The sequence below is a fragment of the Nothoprocta perdicaria genome, unplaced genomic scaffold (assembly GCF_003342845.1).
Source record: "Nothoprocta perdicaria isolate Ctin4 unplaced genomic scaffold, notPer1 scaffold_48, whole genome shotgun sequence".
Lineage (NCBI taxonomy): Eukaryota > Metazoa > Chordata > Aves > Tinamiformes > Tinamidae > Nothoprocta > Nothoprocta perdicaria.
The window spans coordinates 1816831-1839080 of NW_020455732.1; the positions used below are offsets into that span (position 1 = coordinate 1816831).

Sequence of the window (22250 nt, forward strand, 5' to 3'; positions counted from 1 at the left end):
ATTCAGCTCTTGTGACTTCCTCTAAAGACATTATTTGAGAACTTCAGAGGCTAAATACAGTCCTGAACTGTAATAAAACAAGAATTCAGACAACAAAATCCCCATGAACACCACATCTTGCTTTATTTTTTTTTTCTTCTCATTTTCTTTGTACTTCTCGAAGAAGTTCCCAGTTCCCTGAACACCCAGCTGACAACAGGCTCTGAAAACCCGGGGTATTTGGGGATTTTTACCCATTTTAATGGTGGTGAACATCAGCCCCTTACAAATTTGTGATTTTGGTGAAACTGCATTTTATATCCCAGTTTCACAGAAACTGCTCTCTGTGGTTACAGGTGCCTTACGGTAAAGTGCACTGGTCCCTGGGGAAACATGTTCCCCTCAGTGAAAGTCTATTCAGCATCACCACAACCCAGCTGACTCACATGTAATCTCTATTGCGATTAAAAAGGCTCATGAAGAAGCCGCACCACCCCCGAGGTTGCCTCTCTGCTGCACGGGCAGCCCCATCCGCCAAACCAGTCGCCTCACCACCAGCAACCAGCTTGTTGAAACGGTGACGAATTCTAAATAAATAAATAAATAAGTGAAGGAAAAAAAGAAAAAGAAAAAAAAATAAAAGAAAGGCTTAGCGGCGATCGCGCACGGCTGCTGAGTCACCCAGAGCAAACAGGAGGTGAGCGGCGCCTCAAAGGCAGATCGGGACTTCCCCTCCTTCCACTTCCCTCCTAGGAGCACTGGGACGAGCACCGGGACCTCTCAGATCGGCCACCCCGCAGAGCAGGAAGCCCCACGCACCAACGGTCGCAACGGTCCCTCACGCAGCGAAGGACGCGGCGTTGGGGGGCGGTGCTCGGGAGCCGCGCGGCAGTTGTGATTGGGAGCGACTCGCAGACAGACGGTGCAGGTAGCCAATCAGGAAAGGGATACGCCATCTCCGCGCGTGAGGCGGGCGGGCGGGAGGCCTCCCGAAGCTGTCTGGTCTGTGGGGAGGAGCTGAGCGGCCACCTCGGTGAAGGAGCCGGAGCCGCCACGCCATGGAGGACGTGCTGCCCTCGGGCCTGCTCGAGATCTGCCTGCTGGTCGGCGTGCCCGGCGAGAGGCTGCGGGCGCTGTTGCAGGTGAGCCGGAGGCGGCCTAGAACTCGCGGTTCCCGCTGTGGCCGTTTAACGGCTCCCGATCGCTCCGTGTGTGGCGGTGGCTCTGCCCCTACGGGGTTTTAACCTGGGTTCGAGCTGAGTGAGCTCTCCACTTCGGTAAAAGTGCTGTCTTCCCTTGTTGCCACCTTCTAGTATCGCAGAAATGCTTTAAAAACTTTTTACCTCCCGCTGCCTTCACAGATCAGCAGCAAAGTAACTCACTAGAGACTTAAACTTTTTGTGGGGATCTGAGCTGAGCAGTAACATTATTTAAGTGAAAGCAGCCAGCGAAGGGCATGAGCAGTGCATAGCCCTCACTGGGTTTTATCTCATTGCCCACTTTGTAGTGGGGGTTAAAAGTTAAAGGAACAAAGCCTGATGGTTTTTATCCTTGTGACAACAAAAAGTGCTAAACCCAAAAGGGTTTAGCCCTGGTTTTAGCCTGCGTTTGCCCTAGTATTCAAATTTGCCCCAACCTGCTCAGCTCATGTAAGATAGAAGTCAGAAGGTGGGCTTCTGTTCTGAACTGACTTATAATTTGTTTACAGCAATCAGCATCCAATATGAACGAACATTGAAAGTTCTATCCTGGGCTGTATTATATGGAGCAGCAGGTCTCTTTAGGGCTGTCTGTGCCCGCCGAGCTTCTCCTCCCACAGATCTTGCTTGAACTCGAATTTGGTGGCACACCCCAGTGACATTTGATTACAAAGGTCTTTGTAAGAATAATTGCTGCTCGCTCACTTGGGATCCAGCGCTGGCAGCATTGTAATTCATATAGAATAAGGGTGATTCAGTTTATGTAATGTCACTCATGTAAGCTGATTCGGGAAGTAGTCGGGCTTATAAAAGCCACCACCCACCTGTTTTGAAATTGGTATGTGTGTTTTTGCAACATTTGCTTGAGAAGCAAACCTAAAACGGGTGCTTTCTATCTTTTTCTGTATGCTCCAAGCTTCACTGCTTACAATAAGAACACTGAAACACAAACAGGAAATTGGCCTCCAAAGATGGAAATCTGTTCTGCTCACATTACCTGGTTTGAATCCACTCTCCGCTCCAGGTAGCAAGTGTACTGGAAATGAAAATAATGGCTGAGCGTGTTAGTGTTACTGTAGTCACATCAATGCAAGCTGTTGTACTGCAGTGATTTTTAGTCATGATCTTAGGGCAAATTTGAAGTTATTTATTTATTTATTTGCACCACATAATTTTTGTTCCAAGCACTAGTTGTGTGACAAAATGATGACATGTAGTTTGTGTCTGGCAAATGATACCTGATGATATCTTACAGATAGAAGAGCAAGGTGAAGAAAATGAAATCACTTAAAAGCTTGGCCATGGAAGCATGTTGTGCATTGAAAATTTTCTTCTGCTGTGCAACCATTAAGTCAGGGGGAATGGGAGATTTAAACCGCTCCCAAAGCAGGAAAAGACTTTTATGGCTGACATGTTGCCAATGTGGATTTCAGGAAGATGAACCGAAGTGCACGATTTTGTAGGCAAGCTTAGGAGACTTGTAGATCTTTCGTATGCTTTTTTCCCCCCATATGTGTTTGTTATACGCAAGCTATCTGTCATCCTCAGATCTCCCAATGGCTCCATCACTGGGCTCTGTATCTACCACAGTCATCACTGCATGTGTCTTGTGCATGCATCTTGTCTCTTCCAACATCTCTTGATATTTTTGTTTTTGTAACCACTAAACCATTTTATTTTGCTGCAATAGTCCACTGGAAATGAGCTGTCATGCTGTGCACGTTGTGATCAAACATTAATCAGCAGCAGGCACTTGTGGCAGTGAAAACCAACCACATATTGGCCTGTGTTATCAAGAGCCTAGCTAGCAGGTAAAGGAAGTGATTATTCCCATTTACCTAGCACTCCTGAGGCACACTGGGAATACTGTCCATGTATCTTGATATAGAACTCCCAACGAGCTGGAGGGAGGCCAGAAGAAGGAGCCCCAGGCATCTGATGGATGGAGAACGTGTTGGAAAAGTGGCAACTGAGGGAGCCTGGAGAAGAAGGTGCTAAAAAGAGCTCTAATTGCGATTTTCATTACTTAAAAACAATGTGGGAGCTTACAGAGATGGCAGGTTCTTTTTAGTGGTGGAAGAGCAAGCTGCATCAAGGGAAATTATAGGGTATTAGGAGAAAAAAAAAATATCCAGAGAGTGATTAAGCATTAGCACAACTTCCCCAGGGAGGCTTTTGCATCTCCTTCTTGAGAGATTTTTGAAACTTCACTGGATGAGGCCTGGAGCAGCCTGTTCTAACTCTGAAATTATCACTGCTTTGAGTAAAGGGTTGGACTAAAGGTCTCTGGAGGTCCCTTCTAACCAGATTTTTTTCTGAGATATTTTAATATTCTCTGCCAAATTATTCCTGAAAGAAGTAACTTATTTTAATTCAGGATGTCATAGAAGAATATTTTTTTCAGCGACGGGAAGAAAAGAATGAGATGGTGGGTAACAGCTGAGTTCAACTCTATTCTGTGCTTTCAGCACATTGTTTCTTGTTTGAGTCTATAATAACGTGCTCACTGTAGCCAGCCTGTTGTTATGTGTGTCCTGTATTGCACATAGGAACATAATAAAGTGGTGCTAGAATATGATCACTGATGTGGGGGAATCTTGTGAACTTACAGGGGAAAAAAAAGGCATCACTGTTTGTGAGGAAAGTCTGCTTCAAAGACATTTAACAAAAAGAAGCTTCTGAAAGAGAAGTGAAGGAGTGGCAGTGGAAGCAAAGAATATAGAATGTTCAAAGAGTAACAGAGACAAGTGAAGATTGTTCTGTGGCAGTGTGTCCCATTCCCCTGCATTGTCCATGGAAGTTGATACTCAATGACTCAAATGCTGACAAGTGGGTCACTGGGTCAGTAGCAGCGCTGGCAATGCTGTTCTGTGGCGAAGTTGGAGTACAACAGAAGTATTAAGCACCAAGACATCAAGGACCTGCTCTTTTTTGAGGCTATTGCACTAGGAGGCCATTAAATCGCTGGCTGTTTTCCAGCCCTTTTTTAGAAAGAGCTGCCTTCCGTGCAAGTCAGGGTTTGTCTTGTCAAAGCAACTTTGTATTAAACCCTCTGTAGGGCCAATCTGCCAGGAAAGAGTGATGCTGTTCAAGGAGGTCTGTGTTTTTCTTACTTAACAGCCTCAGGGCTGAATCTTAGTTCTTAATTTTCTTCCGGTATTTAACAGCATGTTTTTTTTAGGAGTGATCATGCTGGATTTATCTCTGTTCACAGTTTCTTCGGTTGAAACAGACGTCAGCTGTCAATGAAGGAAAATGATGCTTGAAACTCCTAGTGTTGGGGTGTGGCACTGAGTATTCTAAGTTGCAACATGCTTTTAAAAAGCTATCATTATCTTTTAAATAACCCAATGGATATAGTGTAGTACCGCTTTACAAAGCTGCATTTTATGGCATTTTGTAGCTTTATACGAGTGTGCAAAAATTCTCATGGCCTTGTATCTTCCAGCTTACTAATACTGTTTATTATAATACTTCTCTTTGTTGTTACTGCATGGACTTTCTCAATTGCCTTATAAAGTTAAAATATTGTCTTGTGAAACTTTTCCTGTAAAGCTTATTCTGAATAAACATGTAGCTTCTCCTAAAATGGAACAAAGGCAAGGCTTATCTAGGGAGTTCAGCTTTCTCTGCTTGTTATCATAGATTTAGTGACAGATTTCTCTTGCTACACGCTTTTTATTGTAGATATAATTTATGCTGAATAATTTTAGGGTTAGAGAGCAAACAGGAACAGTTGAAAAAATTAACAGTAGGAGTATCAGCAAACATGTATTAATATGTGTGTATATATATGTATATCTATACTTTTATAGAGTACTCAGAGGAAACCGAAAAGCCTCCCCGCTCTTGATCCAGAAGTTCTTTCTGTATTTGTGCCTCCATTTATCAGTAAAGATGATATTCAGGTGATTAATACAAGTAGTAATAACTTGAATAAAAGTAAACGTCGATCTTTCCGAAAGAAGAAAGAGAGACCAAAGATTGAAAATGCGAAGAGTCTCAATGGGGACCAGAAAGCAGCTGATACCGAAGAAATCACTGTTCCAAAGGACATTGACCTTATTGGATTGCCACAGCTGTGTTTCCCAGGTACTGTGGGGTTCTCTCTTCTTAATGAGCACATTTGATTATTATTTTCTATAGATATATTTAAAAAGGCCCATCTGTGGTGTTTTTCCATTTAAAATACAAAATTATTATGTAATATTTTGGTTGCTTCAGTAAGGTGTGGCTTACAACCTTCATATAATAACTCGTAGATTAAGTGATTATAGCTGTGCATTTTAATCTCTTAAAATAAGATGTATCTCTTGAAATGAAGTGGAAATGTGCAATACTTGTCATGACTAATCATTTTCAAGTGCCTGTCAGTAGTTATAAAAATCTTCTGCTTTAATTACAGGAGGGCTTTATATAACTTCTGAATCAAAAGAAGACCACATCCATTTCCTGGTCTTCACAGATGTCTGTGGTAACAGAACATATGGTGTTGTTGCACAGTACTACCAGTCTATACAAGTATGTTATTTGACTTATGTTCTTATTAAAACACATTAAAAGATATAAAACACACTGAGAATAATGACAAGTTTGATTTCTGAACTTAGTTAGCAGTTATGCTTTTATGTTAGTAGGAATAGTAAACAATTTGTAGTTTCTATTGGCACACTTTCTTAGTGCAGTGCTGATGCTATGTACTTGGGAACAACTGCTATGGATTTATGGAATTTTGACTTAATTTTTGAAGAGCAGGCTTTAGCCTTTGGGTATGTTTTTAATTCTAAATGTTTGTATGATGATTGTACGCTGTGTTCTTTTGTGCTAAAGGTTTTTTTAATACATATATTGAAGTCTGAAGTAGGCTGAATTTTTTTTCAAGATCTTAAGGGGGATAGGCATCCAAATCCCCTTGAAATTTAATGGAAACTGGATATGGTATCCCTTATGTTCTCCTGAAAATACCAGCTATAAATTCGTTATTAACGTCAATACATTAATCTGTAGTTTTCTTGTAGGATGGGTGGATTTCTCCAAATGGGCCAGCCCAGTGGGATTCTGTGCAGACTGGGAAAACACTTGGCTATTTTGTACCGTTTGCCATTTGTGTTATATCCAGATATCCTTATTTCAATGCCCTCAAGGACTGCCTGTCTTGGTAAGAATCACTTTCATTTGTATTTCTGCTAGGTTTCTGCATGTTTTAATACATAAGTTTGCATTATGTGTGTGATAAGTGCATGATGGTAAAACTGAATTTAAGATTGCAGGAGATGTGAGCAAAGGACTTGCCCAATTCTGTGCCACATGCTCTAGGTGACTCTGCATGTGCAGGGGGGTAGGGCTAGATGATCTCTAGCCCTAAGGTTGGGCTAGAGGGTTGGGAAGGTCCCTTCCAACCTTAAGGATTCTATGATTCCAAGGAGGGGAGAAATGTCATGTGAATGATACCTAGACAAATAAGAAAAAGTAGGTTGTAAGTATGAGGGAAAATTCATATGTTCTTCTTTCAAAATGAATTAAAATCTCCTTACACCAGAGAACCTGTCTTTATAGATTTGACTATTACTGCATAATGTGCTTTTATAGACCTTCTGTTGTCCAAAGAAACTGCTCCAAACTTCAGAGCTCAGGGACATTTCCTGGGTCAGCCTGACTCTGTAGCATAGTGACATCTAAGCACTCATTTCCCTGCCCCATGTACCTGCTTCTCCCCAGGCTGAGGGCTGCAATGCTCGCTGATACTCTCGGGTCTGAGTGAGGAGAGCTTGGTGCACAGCAGCACCTTCCTACATTTTTTTTTATTATTATTTTTTATTTTTAAAAAAAATTGACCAAAACTACTTTTAGCAGGAGCAAATGCACTGCTGACATTCATGCTAAGGCTGCTTTCATTTTGAAAGCCTTAGGAAATGTTTAATGTGGAAAACGGGTTTTGACGTGATGGAAACTGGTCGTTTACAAATATGTGCAAGTTTGTGCAACTTAGTAAAATAAAAAGGAAATGTGTCTTCTGCCCACATTACTTTTTCTACTTTTTAAGTGGAAATGTTATTAGCCTTTGGTGTTGCAGGAGCTGATTCATTGCTGCCTTTTTTAAGTCTGACACCTCCAGTTGGTGCTGATCTGTATGTGTAATTGTGAGAGTTATATAGCTGACCTACTGTGGAAGCAAAACCTTAAATTGTTTTGCCTTAAGTATACTTTGCCTTTATAAACAGTCTCTATAATAAGATTCATGCTTCTTTTATGCTGTGAACTTAATCTCTTTGGGGGCTTATGGTGTGCTAGCTTTTCACTGGGTAGGAAATGGCACAGCTTGAGCTTTGGAGCTGTGGTGCCTGTTACTACTTTGTATAGTAAACTCAAAAATGAGTTATTTCTTTGAAATGAGACATTTCTGAACTGGGAGATTTTCTGGCAGGCAATTTGTGAACAGATTTCAAGCCCGCTAAGGGAGAGGTGGGAAAGTGTTCCGGAAAAGCAAGCGAGGAAAATTCCAGAGGTTACAAAAACATTTCAGTGTATCTTGTATTTAGTCAGAGCAAGATAGGAACTAGCTTGAAAGAAACCTGAGGGTTGAGTCAGTTCTCTTGAGGTGCAAGTATCTGCCTCAGGGTGGGTATTTTAATCATGATGATTAAGCATCTGTGCTTTAATTGTCCCAAATAGGTTTGCACATACTCAAAACGTTAGCCCCTGAGCCAAATGCTGTGGGTGGCTTTTCCCCTTGAGCCAAATTGGTACTGGTTAGTAAGAAGGGTTCAAATTTATCAATAATGTACCTGCTGAGTTCTAGATAACTTATAAATATGTGAATAATTAGAGGAGAGCTGTACAGTAAAACTCTTCCATGTTAGTGCTGTTTCCTGGCCATGTAACAGGGAAATCTGTTGTATGAGTGCATAGCTCTCCTCCATCCATAATAGCAGCTGTAACTGGCTCTAAGTTTGAAGATTTGATCAAAGTATATTTAAGTGAAACGAGTGAGGAGATAGTGAGAAAGCTGTTTGGGGCATTCACATTTCTTGCTGCACTGGAAATTCAGGAGATGATGTTTACACATTATTTTTTAGGTTTGTATATATATATATATTTATTTTAAAGTTGTTATCACATTTTTTCTCTGATACCATTTGATAAGCTTAGAATGCCTGCCCTTGTTTTTTTGTGTGTGTGCATGAACAAAGTGCAGAATAAATTTTACTTTGCCAGAATAAATATAAGTGGGAGGAGAGGAAGGGGTGGGGAGGCAGTATTTTTATTTGTTTTGGTTACATTATGTTTTTTCTTGTGGCACAAAGGAATTGGCGACTGGGATATGTGGTTGCTCTGCATGGAATACAAGCAACTATAATAAATAAGACTTTGGGGATGTCTTTTAGGGATAGTGTACCGTATAGTTGGTGATTCTTCACCTTTTTGTAACCTAACGAAGTTTTAGTGTTGTTCTCCTGTAAACTGGAAAGAGTATTAGATATTTTTGTTTCAGAGACCTTAGGTATAATCAGGGGGCAATGGATTATAAACCTAATTAATTAAATGCTTTAATTGACGAGGAATGTGCCCTTGAATAATAACAATTTCAACAAAAAGTCTTATCTTGGTATGCTTCAGTGCTGTGTTGTGTGATGCTTAAACTGATTTATCATTTTGCAAGTCTGGGGATTCACAGATGTGAGGGGGTGGACTTAAAGCCACCTATTTGTAGTGTGTAGCCCTTTCCTGGTGCAAATTAGTGAGGAAAAGTGTGATTAGTGATACTATGGGCCTGATGTTGAAGTAGCTTCTGAAGGGGCTCTGCTTTCACTCAGGATCCCATTATAGCCAAAACTTGCATATTTTTCTAGAGTTCTGGAAAAATCATAAGCTTGTTTTCTTCAGGACCGGCAGTGAACAGGACTGCTCATAAATGGGATAGTGCTTGATAGAATCATCCAAAGTATTTTATCATCCTGAGCATTCCCAAGTAAAAATCAGGTTTCTAACCTTTTCCAAATGGTGGAGTGTAATAGAAAGCACAGTTGAGTATCGTCTGAGACCAGACAAAGATACAGAGGCTAGGTCAAACTATAAATCCTTTAAGCTGCCTCCGGCCTCAGGGGGAACTTTCAAACTTCTGTCAAAATGATCAAAATCCGTGTCACTACTAACTTGTCAATTATAAGATTACAGAAAGAGCCATTCTTAGGTGTTTTTGCTTTCTGCAGTTTTTTTCTGCAGACAGTTAATAGAGGTAATGGAGAGTTTATAAACTTCTTAGCTCCCTGCTTGAACGTTTCACAGATTACTTCATTTATAACATGAGACATTTGCAGTGCTGAGCTGTCAGCTGCTATTAGGCAGCGTTCGTAGGCAAAGTAAACTGATTAAGAAGCTCTTGCTGTCCCTCTGTAAAGTTACTGCTTATTTGGTGTCAGGCTCAGGTTGTTTTTTCTTAGAGAATTTTAAAATTATTTGCTCCCTGCTCTCCCTTCCCATACAAGTACCTGACGGACTTTTGGGAAAACGTCTAGTAGTCGCCCCAGAGCTGTCTGAATTTAGGAATGGGTTTAATGGGTTTGTCTAACCCATTAAAAAGCTTAGTGATATAAAAGCAAAATATTTTGATTCAGGAATTTAACTTCCATCACAAATGTGATGTCCTGGATTCCTACATACCTCTTTTGATGTAATGGGCTGCTTTTTACACTTTTCTTTTTTTCATCCCTTCTAGACCCTTTCCTAGATATTCTTCAAATATTCTTTTTTAGGAAATCGGTAAAAGTATGAACCAAAATGAAACATCAAGGCCTTATATGACTTTAAATATGCATACTTTATATAAACTTTAAATAATCTTTAAATGTGCAAGCTTGTATTTCTGTTTTTAAAGAGATATAAATATATAGCTATCTTGTGCTATAAGTATGCACATGGAACTTATTGAGTAAAGCATTGAACCTTTAAAACTACAAATACTTAGTATCTTAATTGTTATGTTTTACTAATGTTTTTGGATGTACCAGTTTGTGTATGTCTGATGTTGTATATGTTTAAGTTGTCATGAATGGGACTTTTAATATACACCTTTAGACCTTTATGGCTTTGAAATAGCTAAGGTAGTAGAGCTCCATAACAGAAATACATGACAGTTTTTCATAACCACACGTGTTCTTTGTGTGGGTGGGAATGCCATGAAAGAGCAGTCTTCATGCAGGCCTCACACTGCGTTTGCTTCTTGCTTCACAACCCTCTGCAGTTAAGCTTGTCTTTCATACCTACAACTTGTATTTCGTCTCTGACTCTTTTTGTCAAAGCAGTTATTTGAGTGGTGGATGCTTTAATTCCAGAGCTGACGTGTGATGTGATCGGAGACTCCATGACACTGTTGCAGCTGTGGGTGTCTTGCACTCAAAGCAACATCTACATGATGCTTCATCTAGCTACATTCCACCACAACTCTCTTGCCACCATGCAGCCCAGTATTCTAGATTCACCCCCTGATATATATAATAAAGTGGTATCTCATGCACAGAAAAAAAAATTGAAATGTACTTTCTTTGCTCTATTTAATTTTAATGCTGCTGCTGTGCTGAAAGCATCTAATAAATTAGAAATTAATTAGCTGGAATAATAACTTCATTGCTTGCAACAATCCTCTTAGTTCTGTGTTCTCAGCAAAAAAGTTCTTGTTTACATGTTAATAAACAATATGCTATCATTTACTTTCAGCTTACTAGTGCAGCTGCGACCTATCAAGAATTTTGATGTGGATGAGCATATAAAAGAATTTGCAGCAAAGCTATTTTTAATACCCACTCCTCCTCCAGGACCACTCCACTTGGTAATTACTGATGCTGACTTTCATAATTGCTTTAACATTTCGTGTTATAAAGTACTGGAATGCTGTTTTCTGTAATTGGAGAAAATTCTTCCCTGTCAGATCAAGACATTTTACCCACTGGCATAAAAACTGATGTTAATATCTATGCTCTGAAAATAAAGGCTATGTGTTTTTAGTAGATCACATCATGTTTACAGGGTGCAGGGTTGCATCTTGACATAGGAATGAGTTATTCTGGTTAGTTTGTAGTATCTAGTGCAGAGACTTTTGCTCATACTATCATTTTTAGTTTGAATTTTATCAATACTTTGATTTCTCAATTGTATCTATACATACAAATCCTGTTATTTGGCTGTGCTTATGAAAAGTGGATTTTACAACTCCGTTTAAAGAACATTTTGTTATTTTTGTAGGCTTTATTTGCCAAATGAGTTATGATAATGAAAGGAAACAAAGTCCATATTAATCTTTTAGAACCAGTTCTAATGTGTTTTTAATGTCCTTCTGGAACAGGCTGCCCAGGGAGGTTGTGGAGTCTCCTTCTCTGGAGGTCTTCAAAACCCACCTGGATGCCACCCTGTGCCACATGCTCTAGGTGTGCCTGCTTGAGTGGGAATGTTGGACTAGATGATCTCTGGAGGTCCCTTCCAACCTTGAATATTCTGTGCTTCTGTAATATTTCTAAAGGTTCTGTTCCATTTTTCTGTAGTATGCAAATATCTGTGTCTTTGCTCTCAAGTAATCTGAATGTTTTGTAGTTGAAATGAAAATTATGAATACAATATGTTGTGAGAACACTTTCATTAAAGTAGTAAATGGAAAACATCTCTTATAACAGGTATTTAATATGAAACCGCTTCAAATAATAATTCCTTCACGAGAGGATCCAGACAGCCCAATTATTGACCTGGATCTTCATCTTCCGTTACTGTGTTTCAAGCCAGAGCAGGTTTTGCAGGTAAAATCAGCTAACAAATACTTCAAAATGGTTTTGAGTTTGATAATACTGCCAAATTCAACTTATCTGTGATTAATTTTATAAAAATTCCTTAAGTGGACATTATTTATGAAGATATGAGGTAGTTGTTAAAAGACAGAACTTGTAAGGCTGAGTTTCACTCATAGATAAAACATTGTACGTATATTGTATTTTACAGGTATAACTCTTTAACATCTTTTATTCTATTGCTTCCAGATTATGACCTGCATTTTAACTGAGCAGAGAATTGTGTTCTTCTCTTCTGACTGGGCCCTGCTGACACTCGTGGCTGAGTGCTTTATGTTGTATCTCCATCCTCTCCAGTGGCAACACACTTTTGTGCCTATTCTGTCTCGTCAAATGCTGGATTTTGTAATGGCCCCGACATCTTTTCTTATGGGATGTCATACTGATCATTTTGAAGAAGTTAGCACGGTATGTTGCAGAGTATTACTACTCTGGCTGTTCACTTGCAGCACATTTGTTGGCCCCCTTGCTTCTTTCAGGTGCACCTTAAAATCTGTTTTTGTCATTTGAGCCCATAAGAAGTGAAGAAATTAAAAAAACTATAGATGTCACTGCTGGCTTATTGGAAAAAGCTTATTACTGTAACTCTTGGGTTTGTGTTGTTTCCAGAATAATATATTCCTGAATTCAATGAGTTCAGGTTTTGCTCTGGCTTCAAAAACTCTGCTTACATGTAATTTTCCTGTGAACAGCTTCCACTTGAATCACTGAGGCTGATTTTAATTCAAAATGGTCTGTTGGATGATTTAGGTGCCTTTTCCAGACACATGGATTAAGAATTGAGCATAAGTTTAGAAAAGCTCTTACTTTCATTGCCTAAGGAGTACGTAAGGAAGGAATAGATGCTTTTACAATAGAAATATATTTATAATTATTCTATTTTCATTCATTAAAAGGAGGCTGAAGATTTAATTCTAATCAATATTGATAATGGGGATATTATGCATTCAAAAAATCCTGAGGAGGAGCCTGAAATTCCAGATGTTCCAGCACAAGCAGCAGAAACTTTCATAAAAAGGTAAAAAGAAACTGCAGCTGTGTTTATCATAGTGCATATCCTAGTCTCTCTTCATCAAGGTCTTATTTTGCATTATTATTATTTAATTCATATAGAAAATACTACATTCGATGACAAAGATTACTTGTAATTAATACACTGGAAACTTTAATCATTATTCTGTAATATCAATAATGCTGCTTTCTTTTTAGTTACAGATAAAGATTTTTTTCTGAACTTTGCTTTTCTTTTTTACAAAAGACCTAAGGCACCATGATCTATCTATGTGCACCAGTAAGAATTAAGAGTTATTTTTGTCAACACTTGTAAATCCATTTTTGTACTTTTTATAGTTGAAAAGTGTGTGAGATCTTTAAGATTTTTTTTTTTGTTGTTTCTTTATAAGAAGTGATGGGAGAAAAAGGGAAAAAAAAAAGGTATTAGCATGTAATTTTGATAATTTCCTTCTTTTTTTGTGTAGAGTGAAGGCTCTTCAGCTGCATTATGATCTAGAGCTCTGTCATCTCAGTGCCAGCACAGACCTTGGTGAACTCCAGATGCGTAGAAGGGCTTGGCAGCAGAAACTCAACAGTGAAGTCCAGCAGACTACTTTGCAGTTAATTGTTAATATCTTCAGGTAAGGGGTGCAGTATTGTGGTTTTTGTTTATTTATTTATTTTTTAATTGCAGAAGACCATGAAACTTGTTAAAACGGACACTTCCACTGTCACTGACAATGCTATTACTTTGGCTATTATTTTGGCTTACTTCATAGATAACTTGTAAACCTCTTAAGTTTTGTGAGGGAATCTGAGAAGGAGGTTCTACTAGCCTGCAAGAATATCAGTAACTAATGTTTTCAGGTGCGTACTGCCAGGACATCTCTGTTTAATCCATTTTAATTTTGAATTTAGATGTCTCTTGGGTGAAGGATGCAGCAAGCGAAGTGTAACCCTTGTATCTTGACAAGAGTGTAGGTTCAGTCTGTGTATTTATTTGTATCTAGAAGGTAACTGTCTTGTTAACTCGTGCTATAGAAAAATGAGCTCAAAGTGGGAGACGGGAGGTGAGCTGACAGCAGAATTGAGTGATCAGAAGACCTGGACATATATTGGCTAACTTAACAAATGCTGAGAAGGGCTAAAGGCTATGAAAGAGGAATGATGAAAATAAGATATTTTGCACTGAGGAGAAATGATTTGATTGTCCTGGTCAATAGACACTGCCGAGAGTCCTCCTGCATTGTTGTGACTCTCCTCTGATATCCAGAGCTTGTGACTGATCTCTGTAGTTAACCAGCATGGTTGTTACTATCAGATATGTGTCATAAGCTGCTATTTAAGGCATAAAAAAGAGAGGAGTAAGGAGAAAAAAAGTAGTCTATAAGTGATTTTTAAGTGTGTTGGACATAAGTACATAAGGAATTGATAGGTTCCTTAGATAAGCCAATTCCTTTTATATATATCCTTAAGTAAGGAATTGATAGCATTTGATAACATATATAATAAATTCTAATTTGGTTTCATGTATTGTCTTTAACACAACATTGTAGAATTGTGCAAGAAAAAGTTCTCTTTTGCTAGAACATTACCCAAGTACCAGTGTAACCAGCTGAATGATCCAGCTGTGCTAATTTTTCTACTTATTAACCTAATCTAATGTATTCATACCCATAGTGGATTTCATCTTAGCAGAACAGACTGCAAATCCTGCTTTAATTTGCTTGTATTTGATGAGTGAATGATAGTGTGTCGGGGGCTTCCTTCCCCCCCCCCCAAAAAAAAAAAAAAAAAAAAACAGAGAAAGGATCAGTTTACACTTGCTTTATTTCTTTTTGCACAGATATTAAAATACTCAGCCATGAGAATAAACCTCTTTATGGAGCCAATGCTCAGTTTGCATCAGCTGCTGAACTGCTCAAAGTTCCCTAGGATTTTCAGGCTGAATGTCCTGGGTTAATTTAAATAGTCTAAATACCAGGTCTTTGCATACCTGCCCTTTCAGTGAATCAGCCTAGGGAGTGTTTGTACCCATAGCTGGGACCTTGGGGAGGGCAGTAACTGCTGAGCATGGAGGAAGTGGCAGACTGCACAGCTGGAGCTGGAAAATGAAACGTATTCACAACCTGATGTGTTGCCTTTGTGGGATTTGGTGCATTTCTTTGTTTGCCAACAATATGTTTCCAATAAAGATGAGCAGAAAGGAGTTTTACTACTAACAGCTTGAGCCGTTTAACACACTAAACACTTAGCTGCAAAAAAATGAACAGCTGCTCAGCTCCAAGAGATAATAACGTGTTTTACAAAAGGGATGGTTCTTTCCTTGCTTTCTTTTTCCTTTCCTTCAAACTTTCTCTTTGTTCTTTTTTCAGCATTGTCTCTTCTGTCTTCTAAGGCTCTATCTTCCAGAGTCCAGGAGTGAAGGAAAGTAAATCTCTCTTGATGCAATTGTGTTGCCAGTTGCTGTTACCTTCACTGAAGCATTGTAATGTTTTCTCACGTGTCAGCATTCATGATCAAAACAAACTCGTGCTAAATTATGTAGAATTACATGTTTGTACTAGCTGCTATTTTCCTGAACCCATATGGCGTGATAAACTGCTATAGGCCTATATCTTTATGGAAGACAAGTTCTGTATGGGCCTTCTGTTGGGTCTCTGCATGGATGTGAGCTTCCCCTGTTGTGCTTGCATTCAAGTCTTATTTTGCCAAATTATTTTGGTTTGTGTATTTTTACATATGAATAGGTCAAATAACATGCAATAAGTAAGAGGAACGCAGATTTTAACCACTTGTATGTATGTAGATTAAATAACTTTTAATGTCTTACTTACCAGCTTGGGTTCAGCTTTTTCTCTGACAAATTCCCTTTTTCTGAAAAGAGGAATACCCCATTTCCATTTTCTCTCGGCTTATCTCTAGGACACAGAAGTTGCTGATGATACCTGGTTTTCCTAGTATAGTTTGAAGCCGCTACTGCCCAGCATGTAGAGATGTGTGTTAGTTCTTTGTCTCACTATCTCTTTTATTAAAATAACTCTTTTTCTTTAATTTACTGTGTCTGCCAGTTATTGCTGGCTTTATGAGCAGAGTTTAAGAGGATGAGAAGAAATATTTAGTTTTTATATGGACACTAGGGCTCCTGCTTCAGAACTTATGTATAAGCCTCCCAACATATTTATTTGTGTCTCCAGGGAAGTAAAAGACCATCTAAATTATGAACATAGAGTGTTTAACAGTGAAGAATTTCTGAAAACAAGGACAATGGGAGACCAGCCATTTTACAGAAAGGTAAATCATGTTCAAAATATTTTAATTCTCTATAACAAAACTGTATTTTAAGGATTAATGCTAAAATTAATAGAATGGCCATGAGATGGTCTGTCTCTTATTAGCAAACTGCCATCTTTCAGAGGATGCCTTACCAAATTAATTTTGGTTATTGTAAACAGAGAGAATATTAGTGTTTTGGAGAGCAAGATACTAAGTAATTTCAGAGCAAATGAGAGGTAATTCCTCTTGGGTGAACTCAGCCTACAGCAGATGGTCAGTTAAGCCTGAGCAGCAGGGGTTGATGCTGCCTGTTGGACTGCAGGCCAGGAGCTTGCAGCAAAATCGTGCTGCCCACCTGGAGCACGGGAGCTGGCCCCTGTTGGGTGGTAGAAGGTAGGTTGTCAGGCCATTTAGTTTTCTTAGCACTCCTATAGCACTTAGCTCTGCTTCTTAGGTGTTTATCTGAGCTTAGAAATCTCTAGGTGTGTAAAGTTCTGTACCAGTCTTGAGCTCCTCTTGCTCCTGCGAGATAAGCTTAATTCTTTTGTTTGCCTAAGCTTGATCTGGATCCTCTGTTGAAGTTCCTTGAGGACTCAGGTTTTTGTCCAATGCAGTTTTTAGAAAGATGTGTGCTTTTTTCTTTTCTTTTTTTTTTCCTCAAAAGATGGAGGTCTGATTTCCTTAGAAACACTGAAACTACCGGTATATGTATCCAATTTTATACGACAGCCTTGTTAAGGAAATGAGGAGGTGGATTTGATATCTTCATTAAAAGTGTGACCTGTCACCAGACTGTAGGTCTTGGAGTTTTTTTCCATTCTTTTAAGTGCTAAAGTGGTTTAAGGCTGTGTCATGGAGCATCAAAGATTGGAGATCCTGAGTGGGGGAAAGGAAAGGGAGGGAGAACAGAAGAAGGAAAGGGGCAGGAGAAGAAGAGGTAAAGGATGCTCAGAATCCTCTGCAAGCATCTTGTATTAGGGTATCTTGTCCATGAGTGTTGAAGTTACTCATAGTTGCTGTATTATTATTGCTGTGTATTTGGGAAACAAAATTCTAAGGCTTCACCAATGAATTACTATTATATATGAATTACAGTTATGTTTTAAAAATGCAAATGTTTATTAACACCAATAGGCTGTGGTCAATAGTGAACTTTCTATCTCCTACTTCAAAACCTTTCCTTATCACATGTGTGAACATCCATCCAAAGGAGGTTGCAAGACTGAAAGAAAAGATCAGAAAGGCATCTTTTCATTTTATTTAAGCAGGTGCTGAGGCAATTTGTGCTTTATTTAAGCAGGTGCTTAAATTTATTTAAGCAGGTGCTGAGCCTGTGGAACAGGCTGCCCAGGGAGGTTGTGGATTCTCTTACTCTGGAGGTCTTCAAAACCCGCCTGGATGCCACCCTGTGCCACATGCTCTAGGTGTGCCTGCTTGAGCAGGAAGGTTGGACTAGATGATCTGTAGAGGTCCCTTCCAACGTTAAATACTCTGTGAATTCTGTGAATTTGCAGAATTTGAAGCAATTCCAACATGAAAATATTACCAATCTCTTAATAAGAAATAGTGTTTATCAAGTAAGGATGGTAACACTTACTGAACTACTAAATAACCTAGTGGTAGGCTAGCTTTAAATGTAGTGAGATCTGGAGTAGTTATTAGCAGTGTCTAGGATTATATTAAAGGAACTGAAAAACCGTTAGAAAGCACTGTATTTCAGTTCCTCCAACTTGACCACCTCCCTTGCGTACAACTACCAGCAGAGGCTGCCATCTAGAGGGCAAATATTTAAAAGCAGGAATCTTGGTGCTTTCGTAGATGCCATTTTTATGGAATACATTGCAAGTGGGAAGATGCATCTTCAGTAAGACTGGCCTGTGTATTGGAAAAATATTTCTAATCACTTCAGAGTTTAAAAAAACAAAAACAAACAACAACAACAACAGAAAAACACCAAAAAACCTTATGAATCGTTCTCATTTTAAAAATACATTCCTGTATTTTTTAAAACATAATTTACTAATGCCTGGTCAATGTAAGGGAATATTTATTATTATTATTATTATTATTATTATTATTATTATTATTATTATTATTATTATTTTGGCCGATGATAAACTCCAAGACCAATAGGAATAATTTAGTCAAGCTTCTGGGATATAGCACTTTAAGGAGAGGAAAAAAAAAAGTCATTTTTATTAGTCCAATATATGACTTTTTGCTAATGTTAGTTTGTAAAGGCTGGGCATGGCATAAAATAAGTTGCCTGTCTTCATGTTTAACATTGTCTCCTAATGATTTTTTATTGCATTTTATTTTCTTAATAGAGGAATTTGAATTGTTTCATTATCAAACATTACAGAGAATTCTGTACTAAAAACATTTATAAAATATGCATGTTATGTTGCCCCAAACCCTTGTTTTCAACCTATTTTGGTTTGAAATGGAGGGAGAAGGTAGGTGGTGGATTTTGTTTTGTTTGGCATTTCTTGTGGTTCCATCAGTCCTAAAAGTAGCAATTTGACCTTTCAGAAGTTGTTTTTTGTGTCACACTGAGATAACTACTGCAGCAGTAGTTATTTTGGAGGTTATTGAGGGAGGAAAAAAAGGGTGATTTGCCTGTCTTTTCAGTTTTGTGGCATCATGTGTTAGTTTAAAAATACCACCAATACCTTATTCCAAACCATAAACAACATTGCTTAGTCATAGCCAGCAAATATAATATTTAAAAAACAAAACAAAAAACTGTTTTACTTAGAAGCTCTTTATTTTTGCTTTGTTTGGAAGGCGGTTGGAAATCACCGTTTGTCATTAAGCAAATATCATTAAATGAGAGTGGAAATGGTGGCTGAGTTAGTGTTTCTTGTGCTGGAGACCTCAAATATGTCAATTTTTGTGATTACTATATTTGATGTCCTCAGCTTTGCAGAGGTAAAGATAATAAAAATGAGGAAAACATGCTAAGAATAACAACACTTGTAAATGATCCACAATTAACTTGGGTTTATCCTGCAGGTTTTGGAGACCTACATGTTTCACTCTTTTCTTAAGGCCCGTCTGAACAGGAAGATGGATGCTTTTGCTCGACTTGAGCTAAGTACCCAGTCTGAAGAGGAGAGGTAAAGAGTTTTCAACTTCTTATTCTGATTTTGAATCGTCTTCCATTTAAAAATGTTAATAAAACTCCTTTTGATTCCAGTGTTATGCGATCAGGTCGCCAGTGAATAATGTTATGACTTACTAGTATGTTGCTAAGTTCTTGTAAAAGGATGATATCACCATGTCCAGCCATGACTATAGAATCATGTAAATTGATACGATAATAGCAATGTCGTAATGTAGTATGTGTATATACCAAATTATAGTATTTTCTAACTAGTTTCATTTTTTTATTATTATTATTCAGGTTAAACTTGATGTTTGACAGCCCCAGGAGACTGACTATGGAGAAAATGGCTTCAAAGCGGTTTAATCCCCAGTACCTGATCAGCAGGCGCATGGTAATCAGCATGCCTAATCTGCAAGATATCAAGCTGCCCCAAGGTCCTCCTAGAAATTCCTCCCTTCGACGACTAGAAACAAGCCCTGGTAAGGGAAGAACATGTTTAACAGACAGAGAGATTTTTCTGTTGATATTGTGGTTGACACCATTGATTGTTTCTGTGGAAATCAATATCAGATGCAAGGAAGAACCTGTGAGATGTAGTATTTTGAGTTAGTCCTGCATGTGCTTTTCCCTGCACATTTATTACATCTATTTGAAGTCTGCTGTTACATTTTGTGGTACGACACAAGCCTGAACGCTCCCCAGAGGCCTGGCACTCCTGAATTGCTTCCTGAGTCAATAATCATGTTCAGTCCTTTTCCCACTTCAAAGTCGGCACAGAACTGGACATAAAAATAAGCTATGATTAATCTCTGTTCCACAAAGCAAGTCCTGCAGAAGTCATGAGTGTGTGTAGTACTTCTGAGAATGTCAGAATAGGGAATATTTTGATAAGGACAATGGTCATAAATATGTATTTCTATCCCTAGCACAACTGTAATCTTGAATGTCATACACTGTAACTTCATATTACTGTCTTGAGGATTTTTTTTCTTGTTTATAATAGTGATGCTTGGTGAAGATGCTCGGTTTACACTAATCAACGTATTCTTTTTCCTTTCAGCCGTGAAACTGCCCTCCAAATCAGTTAGCACATTGAAAATCCCAGAAATTCACTTTCCTCTGATATGCCAGTGTGTCCAATCCTACTATGCAGACTTCTTCAACCATCTCAGCAAGGCTATAAATACTTTACCACCTGATAACTCAGCGTTGCTGGCAAGGTACTTCTACCTCCGGGGACTTATTAGCTTGATGCAAGGCAAGCTACTAAATGCACTTTCCGACTTTCAGAATCTGGATAAAACAGACTTAAGAATTTTCCCTACTGATCTCGTAAGAAAAATTGTGGAAACGATGCCTCCTTCTGAACGTTCCCAGGCAGAGCGCAAACCTGAGCTGAAGAAGCTGATAAGTCGCATGATGGAAAAACAGAGAGAAATTGTGAAAATAGATGATCATGTAAAAAACTTTGAATTGCCCAAAACACACATGCAACTGGATGATTTTGTGAAGCGAATTCAGGAATCTGGGATTGTCAAAGATATAGACACCATCCATAGGTTATTTGATGCCTTAACAGTAGGTAAGGAGAAAATACAAATTTTGAATGGGCATCTGTGCTGATACAAAGGCAATTTTGAACTTTTGCAGTGAAGAGATTTAATATACTCATGAATTACGAGATCTGTGTCCACAATAAGACAAGGAACCTGCTTCTACACAGAAATGCCAGTTCATTGGCTTAGGCTGTATGGGGGGGAGGGTTTTGCAAGCTGATAGTGTGACGGTCTGTTTTGGCTTGGATTATGATTAAAGAGAATATAGAGCAGTCCCAATTAGCAGTTGGGACCTAATGAAATAGGTGCCAGTAAAAAAAAAAACCACATTTGTGTTGTAAAATATAAGTAATATGCTGAGGTAGTATTTTTACAAGAATAAACTGGCACAACAGCAAAAAAAAGAGTAGCTAAGGTTTAAATTTCTCTTGAAGGGCCCTTGTAGCAAAAAGGGAGATTATGTTTGTATTTGGGAGAACTTTCTCCTTTCCTAAATGTGGTTTTGAGTCTGGTACAGTTTGAGTGCTTTTATAAAATTCTCTTTGCTTTTCCATCTCTAGCTTTTATCCCAGGTTGGTAGATGTGTGGTGTAGTAGCATTCAGTAGAATAAAGAACTGGAAAAGCATAATGAAAAGCATTCAGTTTAGTGGGGAAGTACAAATTCTTTCCTATCATCTGACTGGTTTTGCCACTGCCTTTGTACAGGAGAATGGAAGGGAGGATGTTGGATGAAAAGGAGTTTTTTGTCTCAAGGGTCTTTGGAGGGTGGAGGTCCCTTTGGTAGTTTGTGCACCCTGTTTACCCTCTAATTCCAAAATTTGGAACCTAATGTCTTTAAGCTTTCTATTTAAATCTGTATAATAGTTTCAGATAGTAAAGAAGTTTAATTCTTTTAGGACATCAGAAGCAAATTGATCCTGAAACCTTCAGAGATTTCTACAACTACTGGAAAGAAACTGAAGCAGAAGCTCAAGCAGTTAATCTGCCACCTGCAGTAATAGAGCACCTGGATAAAAATGAGTGTGTCTACAAGTTATCCTGCTCCGTAAAAACAAACTACGGGGTGGGGAAAATAGCTCTGACCCAAAAGCGCTTGTTCCTTTTGACTGAAGGAGGACGTCCGGGCTATGTCCACATTGCAGCTTTCAGGGATATAGAGGTAAGTGTAAAATTGGGTGATTTGGATGAGAGACCAAATCCCATTCTGCCTCTCGGATGTTATTTCAGCATAGATTATAGGAAACACTTGGAAAGTCAACAGCTTAAAAGTGGTTAAACTACTAAGTCTTTGGACCAAGAGTTTCA

At 38.7% G+C, this 22250-nt stretch overlaps 1 protein-coding gene across 1 annotated transcript in view; it reads left to right on the forward strand.

The window, feature by feature from the left end:
• The first annotated feature begins 977 nt into the window (after positions 1-977).
• The window catches only part of DENND3 (DENN domain containing 3), a 31396-nt gene continuing 10123 nt past the window's right edge, over positions 978-22250 (forward strand). The window contains exons 1-14 of the mRNA XM_026047144.1: positions 978-1121; positions 4994-5270; positions 5584-5699; positions 6197-6336; positions 10893-11004; positions 11843-11962; positions 12200-12418; positions 12907-13028; positions 13489-13644; positions 16201-16297; positions 19295-19398; positions 19686-19867; positions 20449-20970; positions 21842-22104. Of these exons, the coding sequence (XP_025902929.1) occupies positions 1038-1121; positions 4994-5270; positions 5584-5699; positions 6197-6336; positions 10893-11004; positions 11843-11962; positions 12200-12418; positions 12907-13028; positions 13489-13644; positions 16201-16297; positions 19295-19398; positions 19686-19867; positions 20449-20970; positions 21842-22104 (2514 nt within the window). The 5' untranslated portion in view covers positions 978-1037. The remainder of the gene's footprint in view (positions 1122-4993; positions 5271-5583; positions 5700-6196; positions 6337-10892; positions 11005-11842; positions 11963-12199; positions 12419-12906; positions 13029-13488; positions 13645-16200; positions 16298-19294; positions 19399-19685; positions 19868-20448; positions 20971-21841; positions 22105-22250) is intronic.